The sequence below is a fragment of the Balaenoptera borealis genome (assembly GCF_965194805.1).
Source record: "Balaenoptera borealis genome assembly, chromosome: 1".
Taxonomy (NCBI): domain Eukaryota; kingdom Metazoa; phylum Chordata; class Mammalia; order Artiodactyla; family Balaenopteridae; genus Balaenoptera; species Balaenoptera borealis.
Window position 1 is genome coordinate 5503999 of NC_138860.1, and position 18633 is coordinate 5522631.

General features: G+C 39.8%; 1 protein-coding gene across 6 annotated transcripts in view; it reads right to left on the minus strand.

The window, feature by feature from the left end:
• The window catches only part of CRB1 (crumbs cell polarity complex component 1), a 273482-nt gene that overhangs the window by 95531 nt on the left and 159318 nt on the right, over positions 1 to 18633 (minus strand). For all 6 annotated transcript variants that reach the window (XM_082394140.1, XM_082394138.1, XM_082394143.1 and 3 more), the window contains one exon: positions 17185 to 17367. In XM_082394140.1, the coding sequence (XP_082250266.1) occupies positions 17185 to 17367 (183 nt within the window). The remainder of the gene's footprint in view (positions 1 to 17184; positions 17368 to 18633) is intronic.

The following is an 18633-nucleotide window of genomic DNA, read 5'->3' on the forward strand; positions in this document are numbered from 1 at the left end:
ATTCCCACCAACAGTGTAGGAGGTTTCCCTTTTCACCACACCCTTTCCAGCATTTATTGTTTCTGGCTTTTTTGACAATGGCCATTTTGACTGGCATGAGGTGATACCTCATTGTAGTTCTGATTTGCATTTCTCTAATAATTAGTGATGTTGAGCATCTTTTCATGTGCCTCTTGGCCATCTGTATGTCTTCCTTGGTGAAATGTCTATTTAGGTCTTCTGCCCATTTTTTAACTGGATTGTTTGTTCTTTTGACATTGAGCTCCATGAGCTGTTTGTATATTTTGGAGATTAATCCTTCATCTGTTGTTTCATTTGCAAATATTTTCTCCCATTCTGAGGGTTGTCTTTTCATCTTGTTTATGTTTTCCTTTGCTGTGCAAAAGCTTTTAAGTTTAATTAAGTTCCATTTGTTTATTTTTGTTTTTATTTCTGTTACTCTAGGAGGTAGGTCAAAAAAGACCTTGCTGTGGTTTATGTCAAAGAGTGTTTTTCCTATGTTTTCCTCTAAAAGTTTTATAGTGCCTGGTCTTACATTTAAGTCTTTAATCTATTTGGAGTTTATTTTTGTGTATGGTGTTAGGGAGTGTGCTAATTTCATTATTTTACATGTAGCTGTCCAGTTTTCCCAGCACCACTTATTGAAGAGGCTGTCTATTCTCCACTGTATGTTCTTGCTTCCTTTGTCATAAATTAGGTGCCCAAATGTGCATGGGTTTCTCTCTGGGCTTTCTATCCTGTACCATTGATCTACATTTCTGTTTTTGTGCCAGTACCATACTGTCTTGATTACTGTAGCTTTGTGGTAGAGTTTGAAGTCAGGGAGCCTGATTCCTCCAACTCCGTTTTTCTTTCTCAAGATGGCTTTGGCTATTCGTGGTCTTTTGTGTTTCCATACGAATTGTAAGATTTTTTTGTTCTAATCCTGTGAAGAATGCCATTGGTAGTTTGATAGGGATTGCATTGAATCTGTAGATTGCTTTGGGTAGTATAGTCATTTTCACAATATTCATTCTTCCAATCCAAGATCGTGGTATATTTCTCCATCTGTTTATGTCATCTTTGATTTCTTTCAACAGTGTTTTATAGTATTCAGAGTACAAGTCTTTTGCCTCCTTAGGCAGGTTTATTCCTAGGTATTTTATTCTTTTTTGTTGCAGTGGTAAATGGGAGTGTTTCCTTAATTTCTCTTTCTGATTTTTCATTATTGGTGTATAGGAGTGCCAGAGATTTCTGTGCATTAATTTTGTATCCTGCAACCTTACCAAATTCATTGATTAGTTCTAGTAGTTTTCTGGTGGCATCTTTAGGATTTTCTACGTATAGTATCATGTCATCGGCAAATAGTGACAGTTTTACTTCTTCTTTTCCAATTTGTATTCCTTTTATTTCTTTTTCTTCTTTGATTGCTGTGGCTAGGTCTTCCAAAACTATGTTGAATAAGAGTGGTGAGAGTGGACATCCTTGTCTTGTGCCTGATCTTAGTGGAAATGCCTTCAGTTTTTCACCATTGAGTATGACGCTTGCTGTGGGCTTGTCATATATGGCCTTTATTATGTTGACGTAGGTGCCCTCTATGCCCATTTTCTGGACAGTTTTTATCATAAATGGGTGTTGAATTTTGTCAAAAGCTTTTCCTGCATCTATTGAGATGATCATATGGTTTTTATTCCTTAATTTGTTGATGTAGTGTATCACATTGATTGATTTGAGTATATTGAAGAATCCTTGCATCCCTGGGGTAAATTCCACTTGATCATGGTGTATGATCCTTTTAATGTGCTGTTGGATTCTGTTTGCTAGTATTTTGTTCAGGATTTTTGCATCTATGTTCATCAGTGATATTGGTCTATAATTTTCTTTTTTTGTGATATCTCCTGGTTTTGGTATCAGGGTGATGGTGGCTTCTTAGAATAAATTTGGGACTCTTTCTCTCTCTGCAATTTTTTGGAAGAGTTTGAGAAGGACTGGTGTTAGCGCTTCTCTAAATGGTTGATAGAATTCGCCTGTGAAGCCACCTGGTCCTGGACTTTTGTTTGCTGGAAGACTTTTAATTACAATTTCAATTTCATTACTTGTGATAGGTCTGTTTATATTTTCTAATTCTTCCTGGTTCAGCCTTGGAAAATTGTACCTTTCCAAGGATTTGTCCATTTCTTCGTGGTTGTCCATTTTATTGGCATATAGGTGTTTGTAGTAGTCTCTTATAATCCTTTGTATTTCTGCAGTGTCAGCTGTGATTTCTCCTTTTTCATTTCTGATTTTACAGATTTGTGTCCTCTCTCTTTTTTTCTTGATGAGCCTAGCTGAGAGTTTATCAATTTTGTTTATCTTCTCAAAGAACCAGATTTTAGTTTTATTGATCTTTGATATTGTTTTCTTCATTTCTATTTCATTTACTTCTGCTCTGATCTTTATGATTTCTTTCCTTCTACTGACTTCCGTTTTTCTTTGTTCTTCTTTCTCTAGTTGTTTTAAGTGTAGGGTTAGATTGTTTATTTGAGATTTTTCTTGTTTCTTGAGGTGAGATTGAACTGCAATAAACTTCCCTCTTAGAACTGCTTTTGCTGTGTCCCATAGGTTTTGGGTTGTCATGTTTTCGTTGTCATTTGTTTCTCTGTATTTTTTTATTTCTTCTTTGATTTCTTCAGTGGTCTCTTGGTTATTTAGTAGCACACTGTTTAGCCTCCATGTATTTGTGTTTTTTACAGTTTTTTTTTCCTGTAATTGATTTCCAATCCCATAGCATTGTGGTCAGAAAAGATGCTTGATACGATTTCAATTTTCTTAAATTTTCCAAGTCTTGATTTGTGACCCAAGATGTGATCTATCCTGGTGAATGTTCCATGTGCACTTGAGAAGAAAGTGTATTCTGCCACTTTTGGGTGGAATGTTCTATAAATATCAATTAGATCTATCTGGTCTATTGTGTCATTTAAAGCTTGTGTTTCCTTATTTATTTTCTGTTTAGATGATTTGTCCATTGGTGTAAGTGAGGTGTTAAAGTCTCCTACTATTATTGTGTTACTGTCAATTTCTCCTTTCATGGTTGTTAGCATTTGCCTTATGTACTGAGGCGCTCCTATGTTGGGTACATAAACATTTATAATTGTTAGATCTTCTCCTTGGATTGATCCTTTGATCATTATGTAGTGTCCCTCCTTATCTCTTATAACAGTCTTTATTTTAAAGTCTATTTTATCTGATACGAGTATTGCTACTCCAGCTTTCTTTTGATTTCCATTTGCATGGAATATCTTTTTCCATCCCCCCACTTTCAGTCTGTATGTGTCCCTAGGTCTGAAGTGGGTCTCTTGGAGACAGCATATATATGGGTCTTGTTTTTGTATCCATTCAGCCAGTCTGTGTCTTTTGGTTGGGGCATTTAATCCATTTACATTCAAGGTTATTATTGATATGTCTGTTCCTATTACCATTTTCAAAATTGTTTTGGGTTTGTTTTTGTGGGTCTTTTTTTTGTCTTGTGTTTACCACTTAGAGAAATTTCTTTAGCATTTGTTGTAAAGCTGGTTTGGTGGTGCTGAATTCTCTTAGCTTTTGCTTGTCTGAAAAGCTTTTGACTTCTCCATCGAATCTGAGTGAGATCCTCGCTGGGTAGGGTAGTTTTGGTTGTAGGTTCTTCTCTTTCATCACTTTAAGTATATCCTGCCACTCCCTTCTGGCCTGCAGAGTTTCCACTGAAAAATCAGCTGATAACCTTATGGGGATTCCTTTGTATGTTATTTTTTGTTTTTCCCTTGCTGCTTTTAATATTTTTTCTTTGAATTTAATTTTTGTTAGTTTGATTAATATGTGTCTTGGTGTGTTTTTCCTAGAGTTTATCCTGTATGGGACTCTCTGTTCTTCCTGGACTTGGGTGACTACTTCCTTTCCCATGTTAGGGAAGTTTTCCACTATAATCTCTTCAAATATTTTCTCAGACCCTTTCTTTTTCTCTTCTTCTTCTGGGACCCCTATAATTCGAATGTTGGTGCCTTTAGTTTTGCCCCAGAGGTCTCTGAGATTGTCTTCAATTCTTTTCATTCTTTTATCTTTATTCTGCTCCTCGGCAGTTATTTCCACCATTTTGTCTTCCAGCTCACTTATTCGTTCTTCTGCCTCAGTTATTCTGTTATTGATTCCTTCTAGTTATTTTTCATTTCAGTTATTGTGTTGTTCATCTCTGTTTGTGTGTTCTTTAGTTCTTCTAGATCTTTGTTAAACATTTCTTGTATTTTCTCAATCCGTGCTTCCATTCTATTTCCAAGACTCTGGATCATCTTTACTATCATTACTGTGAATTCTTTTTCAGGTAGATTGCCTACTTCCTCTTCATTTATTTGGTTTTTTAGGTTTTTACTTTGCTCCTTCTTCTATGACATATTTTTTTGCCATCTCATTTTTTTTTTAATGAGTGGGATTGTGTTCCTGTTTTGCTGGTTGTTTGGCCTGAGGCTTCCAACACTGGAGTTTGTAGGCTATTGGGTAGAGCTGGGTCTTGGTGCTGAGATGAGGAACTCTGTGAGACCTCACGCCAATGAATATTCCCTGGGGTCTGAGGTTCTCTGTTAGTCCAGTGGTTTGGACTCGGCGCTCCCACCGCAGGAGCCTCTGCCTGACCCCAGGCTCGTGAATCAAAATCCCGCAAGCCGCGTGGGGTGGCGAAAAAAAAAGAGAGAGAACAATAACAAAGTAAAAAATAAAATCAGACTAGGAAACTAACAGATATGTTAGAAGGAATGTAAAAATAAAATATAGATGAATCAACAACCAGAAGGTACATCAGTACCACAATAGTAAAAAAGAGGAGGAGGGAAAAGAGAAAAAAAAAGGGGGGTGGGAAAGGCCTTGGCTGTAGAGAGCAGGGCCTAAGCAAGGGTGAGGTTTGGGTGGTGGGTGGGGCCAATGCTCAGGACCCACAGGGCTGGAAAAGGTCCTGGGGGCCTGGGGTGTGGGGCTTAGGCTCAAGGAACAGAAGGGGCCCAGGCGTGTCCTCCACCCCTGGTCTTGGAGGGCAGGGTACCTCACCTGGGAGCCCAGCAGGCTTCCTGGGCTCAAGTGGGCAGGGCAAACGCCCTCCTCTCCTCTCCTGCTCCTCCAGTCTGGGGTCTGGGAGGGCCCCTCCCATCTGTCTCTCCTGATCTCCTTGGCCTCCCTCCTGTGCCCCCAGGACCAGTGCGACCAGGGGGAGTGGAGAGGAGGGGGGGGGCCTTGGAAGGCAGGGGACTGTCCTGGGAGCTCAGCCGGATCTCTGGGCCTGAGTGGGCGGGGCAATCACCCTCCGCTCCTCTCCCACTCCTCCTAGAGGGCCCCTCCCACCTGCCTCTCCTGATCTCCCCGGCCTCCCTCCTGTGTCCCCAAGGACCCAGGTAAATAAGTAGGTGGTAGAGACTCAGTCTTCCCTGGGCACTCAGCATCCCTGCAGATTCTTGATGGATGTACCAAGAATGCAAGACCCTAACCATTCTTTACCTGGGCCAATACTTAGGGTTGGTTTTTGCAGCAAGGAACTTTGAGGGATGAGATTACATCTCCCTTTGGGACAAAAATCAGACTGGCTTGCTGCTTGCTGTAAAAGCAGTGGATTCCCCAAGTGATTGCTCCTCTGTGTGATGCAAATTCACTGCATGCATCCCGTCCATTTGAGCCCATCTCACATCCCTGTAAGACTTGCATGCTGGCAAAGTCTATGTGAACACAATGCTCAAGCTGCCTGCTGTGCTGCAAGTAATAAAGTCCTTTGTCTCTGACCCAAGGTTTATGTCTTCTGTCAGAATCGATGAAACAACAGGATAACTCACTGGCTATAAGGAGGGTAAAATTAAATCTCAGACCCAACAGTTATGGCAACAAAGATGAGATGCTGACAGAGACACAGCTTTCTGGAAGAAGAATGTCAAGGGCCCTTCAGGATGGGTTCAGGGACAGAGCACGACTCTCTGGCCTCTCCCCCAAGTGATGGGTGAGACAGGGAAGCAGGGGACCTGCACCATCCTACCTAAGATTGAGCAACAGGGGGTAGCATTAAAATAAGCAGCCCCAAATGATGCCCTGGTGGTTGTCAGATCTCCCTGGGCAGGAGGAGGAAGGGATGCTGTCCTGGCAACAGGCAGCAAGCCCCACAGCTCCAGCTGAGTGGCAGCAGGTGTGTGCTGCTGAGTCAAGGAGAATTGGAAGCTGAAATAGATTCTGTCAACAATGAGGACCTTGCTATTCAGTACAGAACCTCAGATAGACCAAAACGTTATAGGTTGGTTTGGATGAGTCACAAGCAGTCACATGAAACTGAAACTGAATGATGCAAAAACGTACTGTCTGGTGTGGACTTGCTGTCTCCCTCCATGACCCTTGGTACCTCCCTCCGCCTGTAACATGACTTCAGCTGCTTTAAGGACAAATATCCCTGTCCACACAGGACCTTGAGTCACTGTCTCACCCAGAGGTGGTGCTGCTCTTGCCTGGTGAGCCTCCTTTGACAGGGCAGAGGGCAGGGCGTGCAAAGGGCAGAAACGAAGGGGCCTCCCAGCCCAGGGGCTCACCAGACATCAGGAGACTCTGGGAAGGGAGTAGCTCTGGCGCTTGGACTCCATCCATGGAGTGAGGACCAAACTGGGTGAACAGCTTTCCGGCAACCCTCCACCCTCTTCCTCAAGGGCAAACCTCCCCCCACCTAGCACTCCTGCACTCCCAGCTGGGAGACTGTGTGGGTTTTTTGGTGGCTGTTGCTTTAACTCCTAAGTCACCATGGGTTACAGTCCTTAGTCTGTGTTCCTGAGATAAAAATGGCATCCAAATTCAATGCATGGAGTTTGGATGGAGCTGGTGGAGGGAAAGGATAAAGTGACCTTATGGGTGGGAACCCTGGGCTGAATCGATGTACAGCTGTGGCTTCCACATCTGTACATATAATGGAAATAATGGGTTCTATGCCTGCACTTCCCCAATCCAGAAGTGTCAGGGGGGTTTCTCCCATTTAGGGTTTACCACATGTATTGTCCCCTCCAGGCTGGTGCAACAGAAACAATGTAGAATCTGAGGAGGAGAAAGGAGTATCAGAGCTTTAGATGCTGGGGAATTGATAGAGGCTGTTTCTCTGTATAATATACCTGGTCTAATCCAATTACACCCTTCTGAAAACAGACACACACAAAGGCAGCTACTAATCTCTGTTGCAACTGAATGCATCCGATTCATGGCAACCTGCGACTCTCGGACATGACAGATCCGTTTTCGAATGGTCAACCTGGACTTCAGTGCAAATACGGAGAGGACCTTCAGGCCTTCTTGGTCAAATGGGAATGATATATTCAAGATCACGGCTGATTTGTTCTTAGCAGCATTTCGGTTTTACATGAAAATGTGGCAGCTATTCCTTTGGGGAACAAAACACTTTATTCCCCATTCAACTACCTTGAATATAACCACTTACTCAACGGGGCCCTCCATCCACAGAGATTAGGATCCTCTTATGCCTGGGCCTGATCAGGCCAAGTTAAAGGCTGATGGTGTTCATGGGAAAGCATTGGTCATCCATCCCCCAACAACTCCAGAAAGCTGAATGAGATAAGGGCTGGTCAGCACAATGGCCTGAATGGAAAGCTGGTCCTCCTCACCTTAGCCAACAGTCCTATGAACTAGGCATTTTATGTTTTTACTAGTTCTTGGGCTACAGTTAATGAGCTGCCACTTGGAAGACCACAGGCTGGCCGGTTAAAGATCCTCCTCTTCAGGGCCTTCAATTGTGGAAGCAAATTTCAATTGCCCATCGGACAGTCTGGTCCAATCACACGGATCACCAGGGGAAGGGCCCATTGTCTGATGAGGCTGAATCAAGATGCTCATCAAGCCTGAACCACCCAGATCACTGCTGTCACCGCCTGGATCCATTCTTGTACCAGACAAAACAATAGGTCAACCATCAGGGAAGACATGACTGTGATCTAGAAGGACCACTGTGTGCCAGACTCTGACTCCCACCACAATTGGTCCAATAGTCCAGCAGTGAAGGAGGTCACATTCCACAGAGGAGCATTTTCCTGTCTCCTCTTAGAAAATCGACTAGTGGATCTCTGACTCTCCCTGGGGACTGCCATTGGCACCTTGCCACTAGAGATACATTTTCAGGTTATGTTGTTGCTGTTCCATTCTGATCAGCTGACTCTAGTTTTCAGCTTTCCAGACCATCTGCAATCTGACTGTAGCATTTTTTTTTTTCTTATAAAGGCCCCCAACAATGGACGGATAGTCAAGATAAACAAAGGACATTCCACACTCCTTTATTCTCTGATAAGGCTGCTGGCACCACTCAGAGGTGGCACAGACTTTTAAAAAATTTCATTGAAGTATATTTGATTTTTTTTCCTTACTCAAAAGCCTTATGTCTTCTGCCAGCATCCATGAAGCAGTAACACACTAAGTTATGAACTTGTAAGTAGGATAAAATCAAATCTCAGATCCAATAGATTTAGTGGACGTAATATGAGGTGGTTCTTCTCTGAGTGAAATTAGAAACCTGATAATCAACTGAGGGTAACAAAGAGGGAGGAGGTAGTGGAAGTTTGAAGAAAGAGAAAGTATAAAAAGGTATAAAAAGGTCATCTTGGGAAGTAGAACTCGAAAAGGAGTGTTCTCTAAGGGCTAGGAGTCTCCTTGAAATTTGTGGTCATAAATATCAGGTGATACTCATCAGTTAAGTGTGTGAGTTGTGAGTTTTTCTCCAGCCACACTCAAATTGCTTGTAGGTGTGCAGAAGATGAAGTGTGAGGTTTAATCTTATGTGTACTTTTGTCAAGTAAGTACAATGGAGAGAGACAGGATCTGGGGAGCTGAGGTTATATGCAAGGAAATAGTTGCAGTATTAGACTGAAGTCTTAGCTGAGACAGAGGGTGAGGCAATGAATAAAAAATTGGTCGGAACAATTGACTAGGTGCAATGAAAAAGTGTTGGCATGTAAGTGAATTGGAGAAATGGAGGTTATGGTCAGAGAATAGAACGATGGAAAATGAGGTTTTTAGTGAGTTATTGGTGACAATAAGGTCTAGATTGTGACCACAGAAGTGGGTAGAAGTTAATGGGTGGCAGTCAGAGTCATTTGGAAATAACGAGGTCAAATGACTGGGAAATAAGGTTTGCAGGGATATTCCATATGGGTGTCTCCAAGAATGATAAGTAAGATACTAAAATCTTCGGTGACTAAAGTGAAGGTTCCAGGGGGTGGGAGGAGGATTGTAATAAGGAGAAGCAGTAGGTGTCATTGTATATGAAGACATATACTTCCAAATGAGTTGGGGATTTGAATGAAGAGGGAGGAGCAGTTGCTTAGAGGTAGAAATAAAGTGAAAAGGACATTGAGTTGACTTTGGGGACCAGTTGAACATGGGATTTGGGAGAAGAATAAAAAACAACTGCCATTTGAGAGGGCTGCAGAAGAATAGTATCCTGAGAATATAGCTAGATTGTAGCTAAAGCATGTAGGTGAAAGAAATGTTTGAAAAAGAGGTTGAGAAGAGTGATAATTGAGTTTATAATAAATTTTGAGATCTTTAGCATATAGTGGGACGTTCAGAAAAGGATGGGAAGTCAGGTGAAATTAGGCAATGGCCAGAGCATTTTGGCATCAGAGACTAGGGTCTGATGGGCTGGAATGCTGGGACATCTGTGAGTGATGGAGGTAAACTGACTGGTAAGCCACGGTGAGACCATTCCTGAGGACTTCAGAGGAAGTTAGAGTCAGCTCTGATTTCAGCCTTTTCAAGAATAGCTGCTTAAGTGCTGACTAGGAAGAGGTGAAGAGGACCACTGTGGAAGGAGGGGTGGTTTTTACCAAGAGCAGGTATAACAAAACCTTTCATGGGAAAAAGAGATCCAACTCTTTAGTCAGAGATTTGGTTGATCTAAGGTTTTGGATGCTTTCCCAAGGCCTGGGACCTGAGCTGTTCAGGGCTGGAGTAAAGCTCCAGACAAATGTGTATGTGGAGGTGGTCAGGGAGGCGGATGGGGTGGGGGGAGAAGGGTGTTTCTGAAGAGTCTTCCGTGTTAATGTCAGAAGACAGACTTTCTGAATAAACAACCACAGCAGTGGACTTTGGTAAAAGCCATAATCTTTGATTTGGTCAGTTGGCGGTCACTAATGTTGTTCTTTCTAAAGATTAGCATGCTTAAAGAAACTTTGGGGGATCTTGAGCAGCAAGAAGCAGAATGGGGTTTCCAGATGGCCATTCTCACAAGCAGCATACACGCAGCTGGCCCGGTTATATGCAGGCTTGCCGTGTGGGCTCCTGTAAGCACAATTCCTAGTATCTTCAACCTCTTCTCTGAACATCTGTTTCAAGTCCTTGTTCTAACAATACCTGGGTATTACTAGAGAATGGTACTTCCCTTACAGGTTTTATAAATGGCGGAGGCCCACATCTCTCACACAAAAACAGAATCCAAGTTGCAAGGACAGCGCCTGTGGCATGACGATGTGGATTATTGAGAATTTAATTATGAATTTCCTGGTGAAGGATTTGCAATGGTTTTATTCTTTAGTTTTAGAAAACTGTTTTCTCTTTCAAATATACGTTGGCCAGAATCCTTGATTTGGAGAATTGACATCTGTCTGCTGATTATCCATTTGAGAGCTTTTCCTTAGCTTGTTTGACGTTAAGTCAACAAAATAATGCTAACTTAATAAAGCAGCCACAGCCCGTGAAGCCATTGTTACCTGTCTCTGTCCTGATGGTATCACAGACATGTCCATCTCTGGATCTGATCTGCATTTGATCTTCCAAATCATGACTGTTAAATTTCCCTACTAGATATAATATCTTTTTAGATAGTAGGTAGTAAGCATAATGAACATGATTTTCAAAAACAATCTATGTATAAGGAGGTGACACACCTTTCCTAATTGTTGTAGCTAAGAGAGCAGAATCAAAAGTAGTACAAGCAGGAATGTGCTCATACGTACTGTAAAGAGTTTTGTTTATAGATGTTAATATTCATAGTAAAAGCAAAGGTAAATGAATTGGATTAATCTACTGAAAATATTAATATTAATAAATGTCTTATTAAGTAAATAAGGATGGAAGCAAAGTTGGCTCTTTTAGGGTTACAGCTTTATATGTGTATCTAATATCTGTTCAAGTTATTTAAGATCTATACTCTCAAACTTGAAATTGTAAGTAAGGAAAAAAGTGCATCTCTAAGAACAGCGAGCCAAAAACAACAAATGAACAAATTCTATGGAAGATTTCTCTGTAGGCAGGAGATGCTGACTGCCCCATATGCTTGCTTCATTGCTTCACGAATACAGGAAGGTTTCAATGTTACATGTTCGGCCCTATGTGCCTATTTCAGTTGGATTTAGGTAGAATGACAGGATTTAACTTTTAAGGAAAAGTGAACACTTCATTTTTAACAACATTGTGCTTGAGGCAGATGAACCTGAGAACGAGAGACCCCGTGAACAGTCACTTTGCCAGGTGGCACTCATCGGGGTGTTTATTGTTGAGAACCCCTCTATTTCTGCCTGAGGTTTGAAGCCAGGACGTCACAGGATCCCCTGCTGCACTGCTTAGTTCTTCCCATGCACAGAGCAGATGGGTGAAGCAGAATAAAATCCCCACATCAGAGGCAACAGGAAGCACTCCAGAAACCAGCAATGGCATTGCTCTTTGCTGGAGTAAATGCTAATTGGAGTTGGTGAGTGAAAGTTAGAGCTGAAAATTGGACTTGGCTTACAAGCAGTTGGGAAACTTGTTAAAGGTATTATCACTATCACATTTTGATAAACAGAAACAAAATGTTCACATTAAAAACATGAGTCAATTGTTTCCAATTTAGCTTGGTTAGAACACGATGCTTCAAGGGTAAGCACACAGGTCATGAGATCCTTTCTTAATTTTTAGAAGCAACATGATCATTTGTATTAAAAAACTACCAAGTCATTTGGATTCTCGTAATTTCCACTAAATTCTATCTGGCAAAAATAGCATAAATAGGTCCTCTTTCCTGATTTCTCTGACTGTACCTTTTTATGGCTTCACTGTGGCAGTTATCGTACCGTCTTGTATTCTTGTGCATCTTTTTCCTCCCGCTCTTTCACTTTCCTTTGGGAAGAGACCATGTATTTTCATCATTATATCCCTAGAACTGAGTCCAGTGCCCCAAAGTGAAAAGTTAAAACATGACAGAAAGAAGCAGCCAACATTCCTTCTAGTAGCGGTCAAGGATGGTCATACAAAATAAAGATAATTTACAGTTTTGGACTGGACTGAACAGTGTTTTTCAACTACAGGCCTTCTCCAATTATAGATTTATTTAGTTTACCATTAAAATTATGTGAATATGTGGGTTTTAAGTAAATCCACAGACTTTAAATCAAGTGTTTATGCGCCATTCTCATTTCAAGTTGAGCATTGCAGCTATAGGCACAAACTGGCTATGGCAGTATGTGAGGATATTTTGCCAAAGAATATTTTTTAATGATTTTGAGATTATTAGAGAAGAGTGACCATTATTGCATCTAGGCTCATGAGTTTCCAAGTTTCAGTTCTGATCATTAAAATACCTAAATGGATCTTCAGACTTTTCTCAATCATCTTATCAAATAATACTTCTGGTTTCTGTGGGCTCAACTTGCCTTACCTGTTGAAAGTCCCAGAAGAAACCCTGGTAAAAGCTGGTCCCCCTTCAGAGGGGCTTGGTTCCTCTCATTAGGATTCTCTGCCCCCTTTTACCCATGTTTTCACTATTTCCCATTTTCCATGGCTTTAAGCTCTATTTCTCTCTCTGAGTACTGTCTTCAGGGACCCTCAGTTAATTTCTACTCTGGTATATTTCACTTTCACATTATAACAAAGTTAAAAAATTGCATTCAATATCCAACCACAACCATTTTCAATTTGGAACATAACTGTACATGTAGTAAAGAGCAACAAATACATCCTTAATTATAATTTAAAAAATGGAAACGTTTGTAGCTATATTTAACAACTCTAAGGGTTTCTTTGAATGGAGCTCTGTCATTAAATGTATTATTCACAATTATATTTTTCATCATGATGGAAATTTATTTTAATATAACAAGGGATAGAACTGCAAATATGTATAGCTTGCAAAAAGTAAACTGTGTCATTTATATCCTCAGCAGAGATCAGTGGGAGCCCCGGTGACACCAGATATACCAAGCAGACTAAACTAACACTGCCACAATTCTGAAATTTAACTGATTATTGGACCTATATAGCCCACAAAAGTGGGCTATGACCTGTTCGCCCAAAATAAAAAGGTGACTGCTTGCTAAAATTTTAAAAATTCAAATAAGACCAATAGTTTCCTAGCATAATATCCAAAATGTCCTGGATACGACTGAAAAGTCACCCATCATACCAAGAATCAGGAAAACCACAACTTGAGCGAGAAAAGAAAATGAACTGATGTCATCAACTCAACCTGAGCTGAATCAGATTTTGGAATTATCTGACAAAGATTTAAAGTAACCATCATAAAATGATTTAATAAGCAATCACAAATTCTCTTGAGATAAAAAGGAAAGGTAGATAAAAGGAAAAATAGAAATAAAAGGAAATAAAAGATAAAAGGAAAAATAGAAATTATCAGCAAGGAATTAGATGCTACAAAAAATGGAAATTATAAAACTGGAAAATGAAATAGGAGAAATAATCAATTCTCTGGATGGGTACAATAGTAGAGTAGATGAAAGAGAAAGAGAATAAAATTAGTGAATTTGAAGACAGATCAATCGAATTTACCCATTCTAAACAAAGGAGAGAAAAACAAATGAATAGAACCTCAGGAATCTGTGGGAAAATATCAAAAGACACAAAACTTATATTATCAGAGTTGCAGGAGAAGAAAAAGAGTAGGGCTGAAAGAGCATTCAAAGAAAAACTTGGCTAAAGAGATCCTAAATTTGGCAAAAGACATAAATCCACAGATTTGAAAAGCTGAGTTAATTCCAAATAGGAAAAACCAAAATAAATTGATACCAAGACACATCATAAATAAAATTCCAAAAACTAAAGACAGAGTTGAAGCTGTTATCACTACCACACTTTTTCTCTACAAGTAGCCAGAGAAAGGCTGCCAATTTCAATGATAGCAGATTTCTCATTTGAAACCATGGAGTGCAGTAGGAAGTGATGTAGAATTTTTCAAATGCTGAAAGAAAAGAATTGCCAACCATGAATTCTATATTCAACAAACTACACTTCAGGAACAAATGGGCAATAAAGACTTTCTCAGATAAAGGAAAACCAAAAGAATTGTCACTAGCACACCTATTCTTTTTTTTTTTTTAAAGATTTTTTTTTTTGATGTGGACTATTTTTAAAGTCTTTGTTGAATTTGTTACAATATTGCTTCAGCTGTATGTCTTGGTTGTTTGGCCCTGAGGCATGTGGGATCTTAGCTCCCCAACCAGGGATTGAACCTGCACCCCCTGCACTGGAAGGTGAAGTCTTAACCATTGGACCGCCAGGGAAGTCCCAGCATACCTACTCTTAAAGAAAGGCTAAAGGAAGTTCTTTAAACAGAACGTAAACAGTAGAATAAGAATCTTGAGGCAAAAGGCAGAAAGGAAGAACAATGGAGAGGGCAGGTAAATACAATAGAACACTCTTCTCTACATGAGTTTCCTAAATCATATGTAATGATTAAAATAATGATTATAATACCATCTTATCCTCAAGACAATGATATTTTAAAGTGGGGAAGACAAAGGGACCTAAGTGGAAATAGAGTTTTCCTCCACTTCACCCAAAATTGCAACATGTTAATACCAATAGGCTATGATAAGTTACATGTGTATATTGTAATACCCAGAACAACCACTATGAAAGCTACACAATACAGCTGAAAATGCTATAAATAAATCAAGATGAAATCCTAAAAAAATGGTCAAGTAACCCACAGAAAGATAAGAAAAGAGAAACAAAGAAATCAAACAGAAAACATAATAAAATGGCAGAGTTCACCCCTAATATATCAATAATTACTTAAAGGTAAATGGTCTAAATATATCAATTAAAAGGCAGAGATTTGGGCTTCCCTGGTGGCGCAGTGGTTGAGAATCTGCCTGCCAATGCAGGACACACGGGTTCGAGCCCTGGTCTGGGAAGATCCCGCATGCCGCGGAGCGGCTGGGCCCGTGAGCCACAATTACTGAGCCTGCGCGTCTGGAGCCTGTGCTCCGCAACAAGAGAGGCCTGCGCACCGCGATGAAGAGTGGCCCCTGCTTGCCACAACTGGAGAAAGCCCTCGCACAGAAACGAAGACCCAACACAGCCAAAAATAAATAAATAAATAAATAAAGTAAACAATGCGTTTAAAAAAAAATACATTTAAAAGGCAGAGATTGACAGAATAATTTTGAAAAAGCATGACCCAATAATATGCTTTTTAATATGCCATTTAGAAGAAACTCACTTCAAATTCAATAAGTAAGTTGAAAGTATAAGGATGGAAAAAGGCATACCATGCAAATGTTAATATTTTAAAAAGGCAGGAGCATGATTATTTATGTAGAAAATATGAAAGAATTGACAAAAAATCTCCTGGAACTAATAAATGATTATAGCAAGGTTGCAGAGTACAAGGTTAATATAATATACAAAAGTCAATTGTTTTTCTACATAACAGCAATGAACAAGTAGAATTTGAAATTAACAACACAACACCATTTACACTGGCACCCCCAAAATGAACTACTTGGGGCAGCCCAGGACTTCTTAACTCATATAGTCATTTTTGGCTGCTCTTCAGAAATTAAGGCCAACACACTTCCCTGAAACATTTCACTGCCTCTCCTGTTTGGATCTGCAGATTCTTTGGTCAACCATGTTCTTTTATCTGATAAGGCAACATTAGCAATGGCCTCTGACTTTGAATCTCTTCTTTATAACCCTAAACCCAATAAAAAATTTTAGAACTCCCTTACCTTGTTCCAAGAGGGATTTAAAGTAGCTGACAAAAATACTTACACTATACCAGGATCAAACAATTCAGAAAAAATAAGAAAAAAAAAAAAAAGGCAAATGTGAGAAACAGAAACAGGAAATTTAAATAATCTCAGAGGTGGGGTAAATACAGAAATATATTCCAGAAAAACATATATGCTTGTAGAACCCACTTTTACCTATAAGATTTCTGGCATCTTACATTGTTGGGAAATGTGATGTATTGCAAGATTTATTTCATGCTTTTTTTCATTTATCAAGATTTATTTGCACACATTTTACTAGGGGAAAAAGCATGCAAGCTAGAAGCTATTCAGGAAAAACAATACTTATACTGATGTTGACACTGGAGAGGCTTCTCCCCTGTGTGTTTTTCGTAGAGGGGACAGTGAATAAGGAAATCTTCTACGGCAACCTTACAGCAAACACTGCCATCAAATAAATAGACCCCCCTCCCCCTTTTTTCTTATTCCTTATTTTCTTTTCTCAGAAATCCCCGATAGCAGCTGAAATATTTTCCTCAGATATCACTGGATCTATTGAGAAAAGAATAAGATAGAAATCTAGGTTGTAATTAGTTTTCTCAGTGGTACCCATGCAATTGTAGGTAAGTTGCTACTCATTACCAAATATGGGACTGTCTCCAAACTTCTGAAAATTTTCAGAAATGGGAGCAGACACAAACACAACTGTTCATTGGAAAACATACGTGCACATTTCCTCTGCATTTTAGAGTAAGAATGCTGTAGAACAATTTAGAGTCATTTAAATTTGATATAGGGAACAACTTTAGCTATAGAATAGTTGATTACTTGAGACTAGATAATTTTTCTGTGTAAATATAAGTACGTTAACTTATTTAAGCAAATTTGAATAACATAAAATGTAACATCATTATAAAATTTAATGACATAAAAATTCCAACATTTTCTGTTTATAAGGTGAAGAATTTGAGTCAGCTTCTAATTCCCAGGACAATGTATACAAGTATTTCCCCTTTCGTACACCTCTTCTATCCCTATTTTTAACATTTTTCTCATGATCTGAGGAATTACGATATGTGAAATGAGGTATTTTTCAGGCCCACAAGGGGGACCCTTTGCACCACAGCAACAGAGGTTATACGGCACAGATCTCACTGCTCATCCACCATTTGGTTGAATGCATGATCTGCCATCAAACGCTAGAAAGTCAAGGCATCTCCCCAGCCCTGGGCCTCACCTGTGAGTCCAGGTGGACAGATGCAGATGTAACCTGACGCTTCGGGGCGGCCGGACAGAGACAGCAGCTGGGCAAGGCGCCCATGCCCTTCCCCTGAAGACAGCTCCACGCATTCCCCATCAGACTGGCAGGGGCTACTACTGCATTCATCGATGTCGGTCTCACACTGGGCCCCCGTGTATCCTGCAGGATAAACGTTCAGAGAAGCTGCTGAGTCAAAGCCCCTCAACCATAGAGTATGTGCCTGACCGGAGGCTGGCCACTGTGCTGGCACCAGTTAACAAGGTGCTGGGCCTCCTTCAAGGAGCTGGCAAGGGATCTGGTAAGAGAGGCTTCCACGAACATGAGTAATAGTAACAATGGAGTCACTCCTATAATATCGATCAATGCTTTTAATAAAGATTGGATGAACAAGGAACTTCAGGATAACCTTGGTCTAACCTGGACATTTTAACTAGACTCCAATTCCTCAAATATTCCAATTGTTTGAATGTTAAGCAAGAAAAAAAAATGATGTATTTTTCCAGAGAATAGCTGTAAAGTCAGCAGGATCTACATAGCCAACCCTAAATTCTTCTCTTAAAACTCAAAGTAAAGGTAAATTATTACTTCTTAACACTCAGTGAGACAATAAAAAATTGATTTGTATTTGAATGGATTTAGCTGGGTCATTTTGTTAGGGACAAGAATAAAAACAATAAAACATGAATGATTTAGTACTTTATAAAACATTTTAATATTAAATATAAAAGAAAGTCCCTACCAGAACTATTCCTCTGGTTTTACATACATATGCCCTGTTAAAACTATATATGTATATATTTATTGTGTGTGTGTTAACATAACTAGAATTGTACTGCACGCATCCTTCTGCAACTTGCTTTTTGAACTCCCTTGCACGGTCTATCCATGTTAAATTTACAATCCAGAGTTGTAAAAGTTATAAATCAAATCATGCTATTTCTTTACTTTAAAACCATTCAATGGCTTCGCTTTTCACACAGAATAAAATTTAAAATCGTTAACCTGAGCAGCCCTTTATTATCTGGCCCTAATCCCACCTCTGCATTCCTGTCCCTAGAATGTTTTCTACCCCAGGGCCTTTATAACATTGTTCTCTCTCCTAGAAAACCCTTCTCAAGACTGTGCTTGGATAACTCTAAGCTTTCAGGCTCCATCTCTTATTACGTTCTCGTTTCCTCATGGTCAGATCTAAGTAAGATCCTTTTTTCTCTCATATACCCAATTCTTTCCTTTCATTGTCTTACAATGATTGCTATTATGTACTTACTTTTATAGTTATCTTTTAAAATTTATTTACATATATAGCTTTCATTTGTTGATGTATTTGATAGCTGTCTCCCTCAACAGACTGTAAGCTCCACAAAAGCAGGGACTTTTTTTATTCTCCACTCCAGGAGAGAGCAACACCTGAGTAGTAGGCCTTCA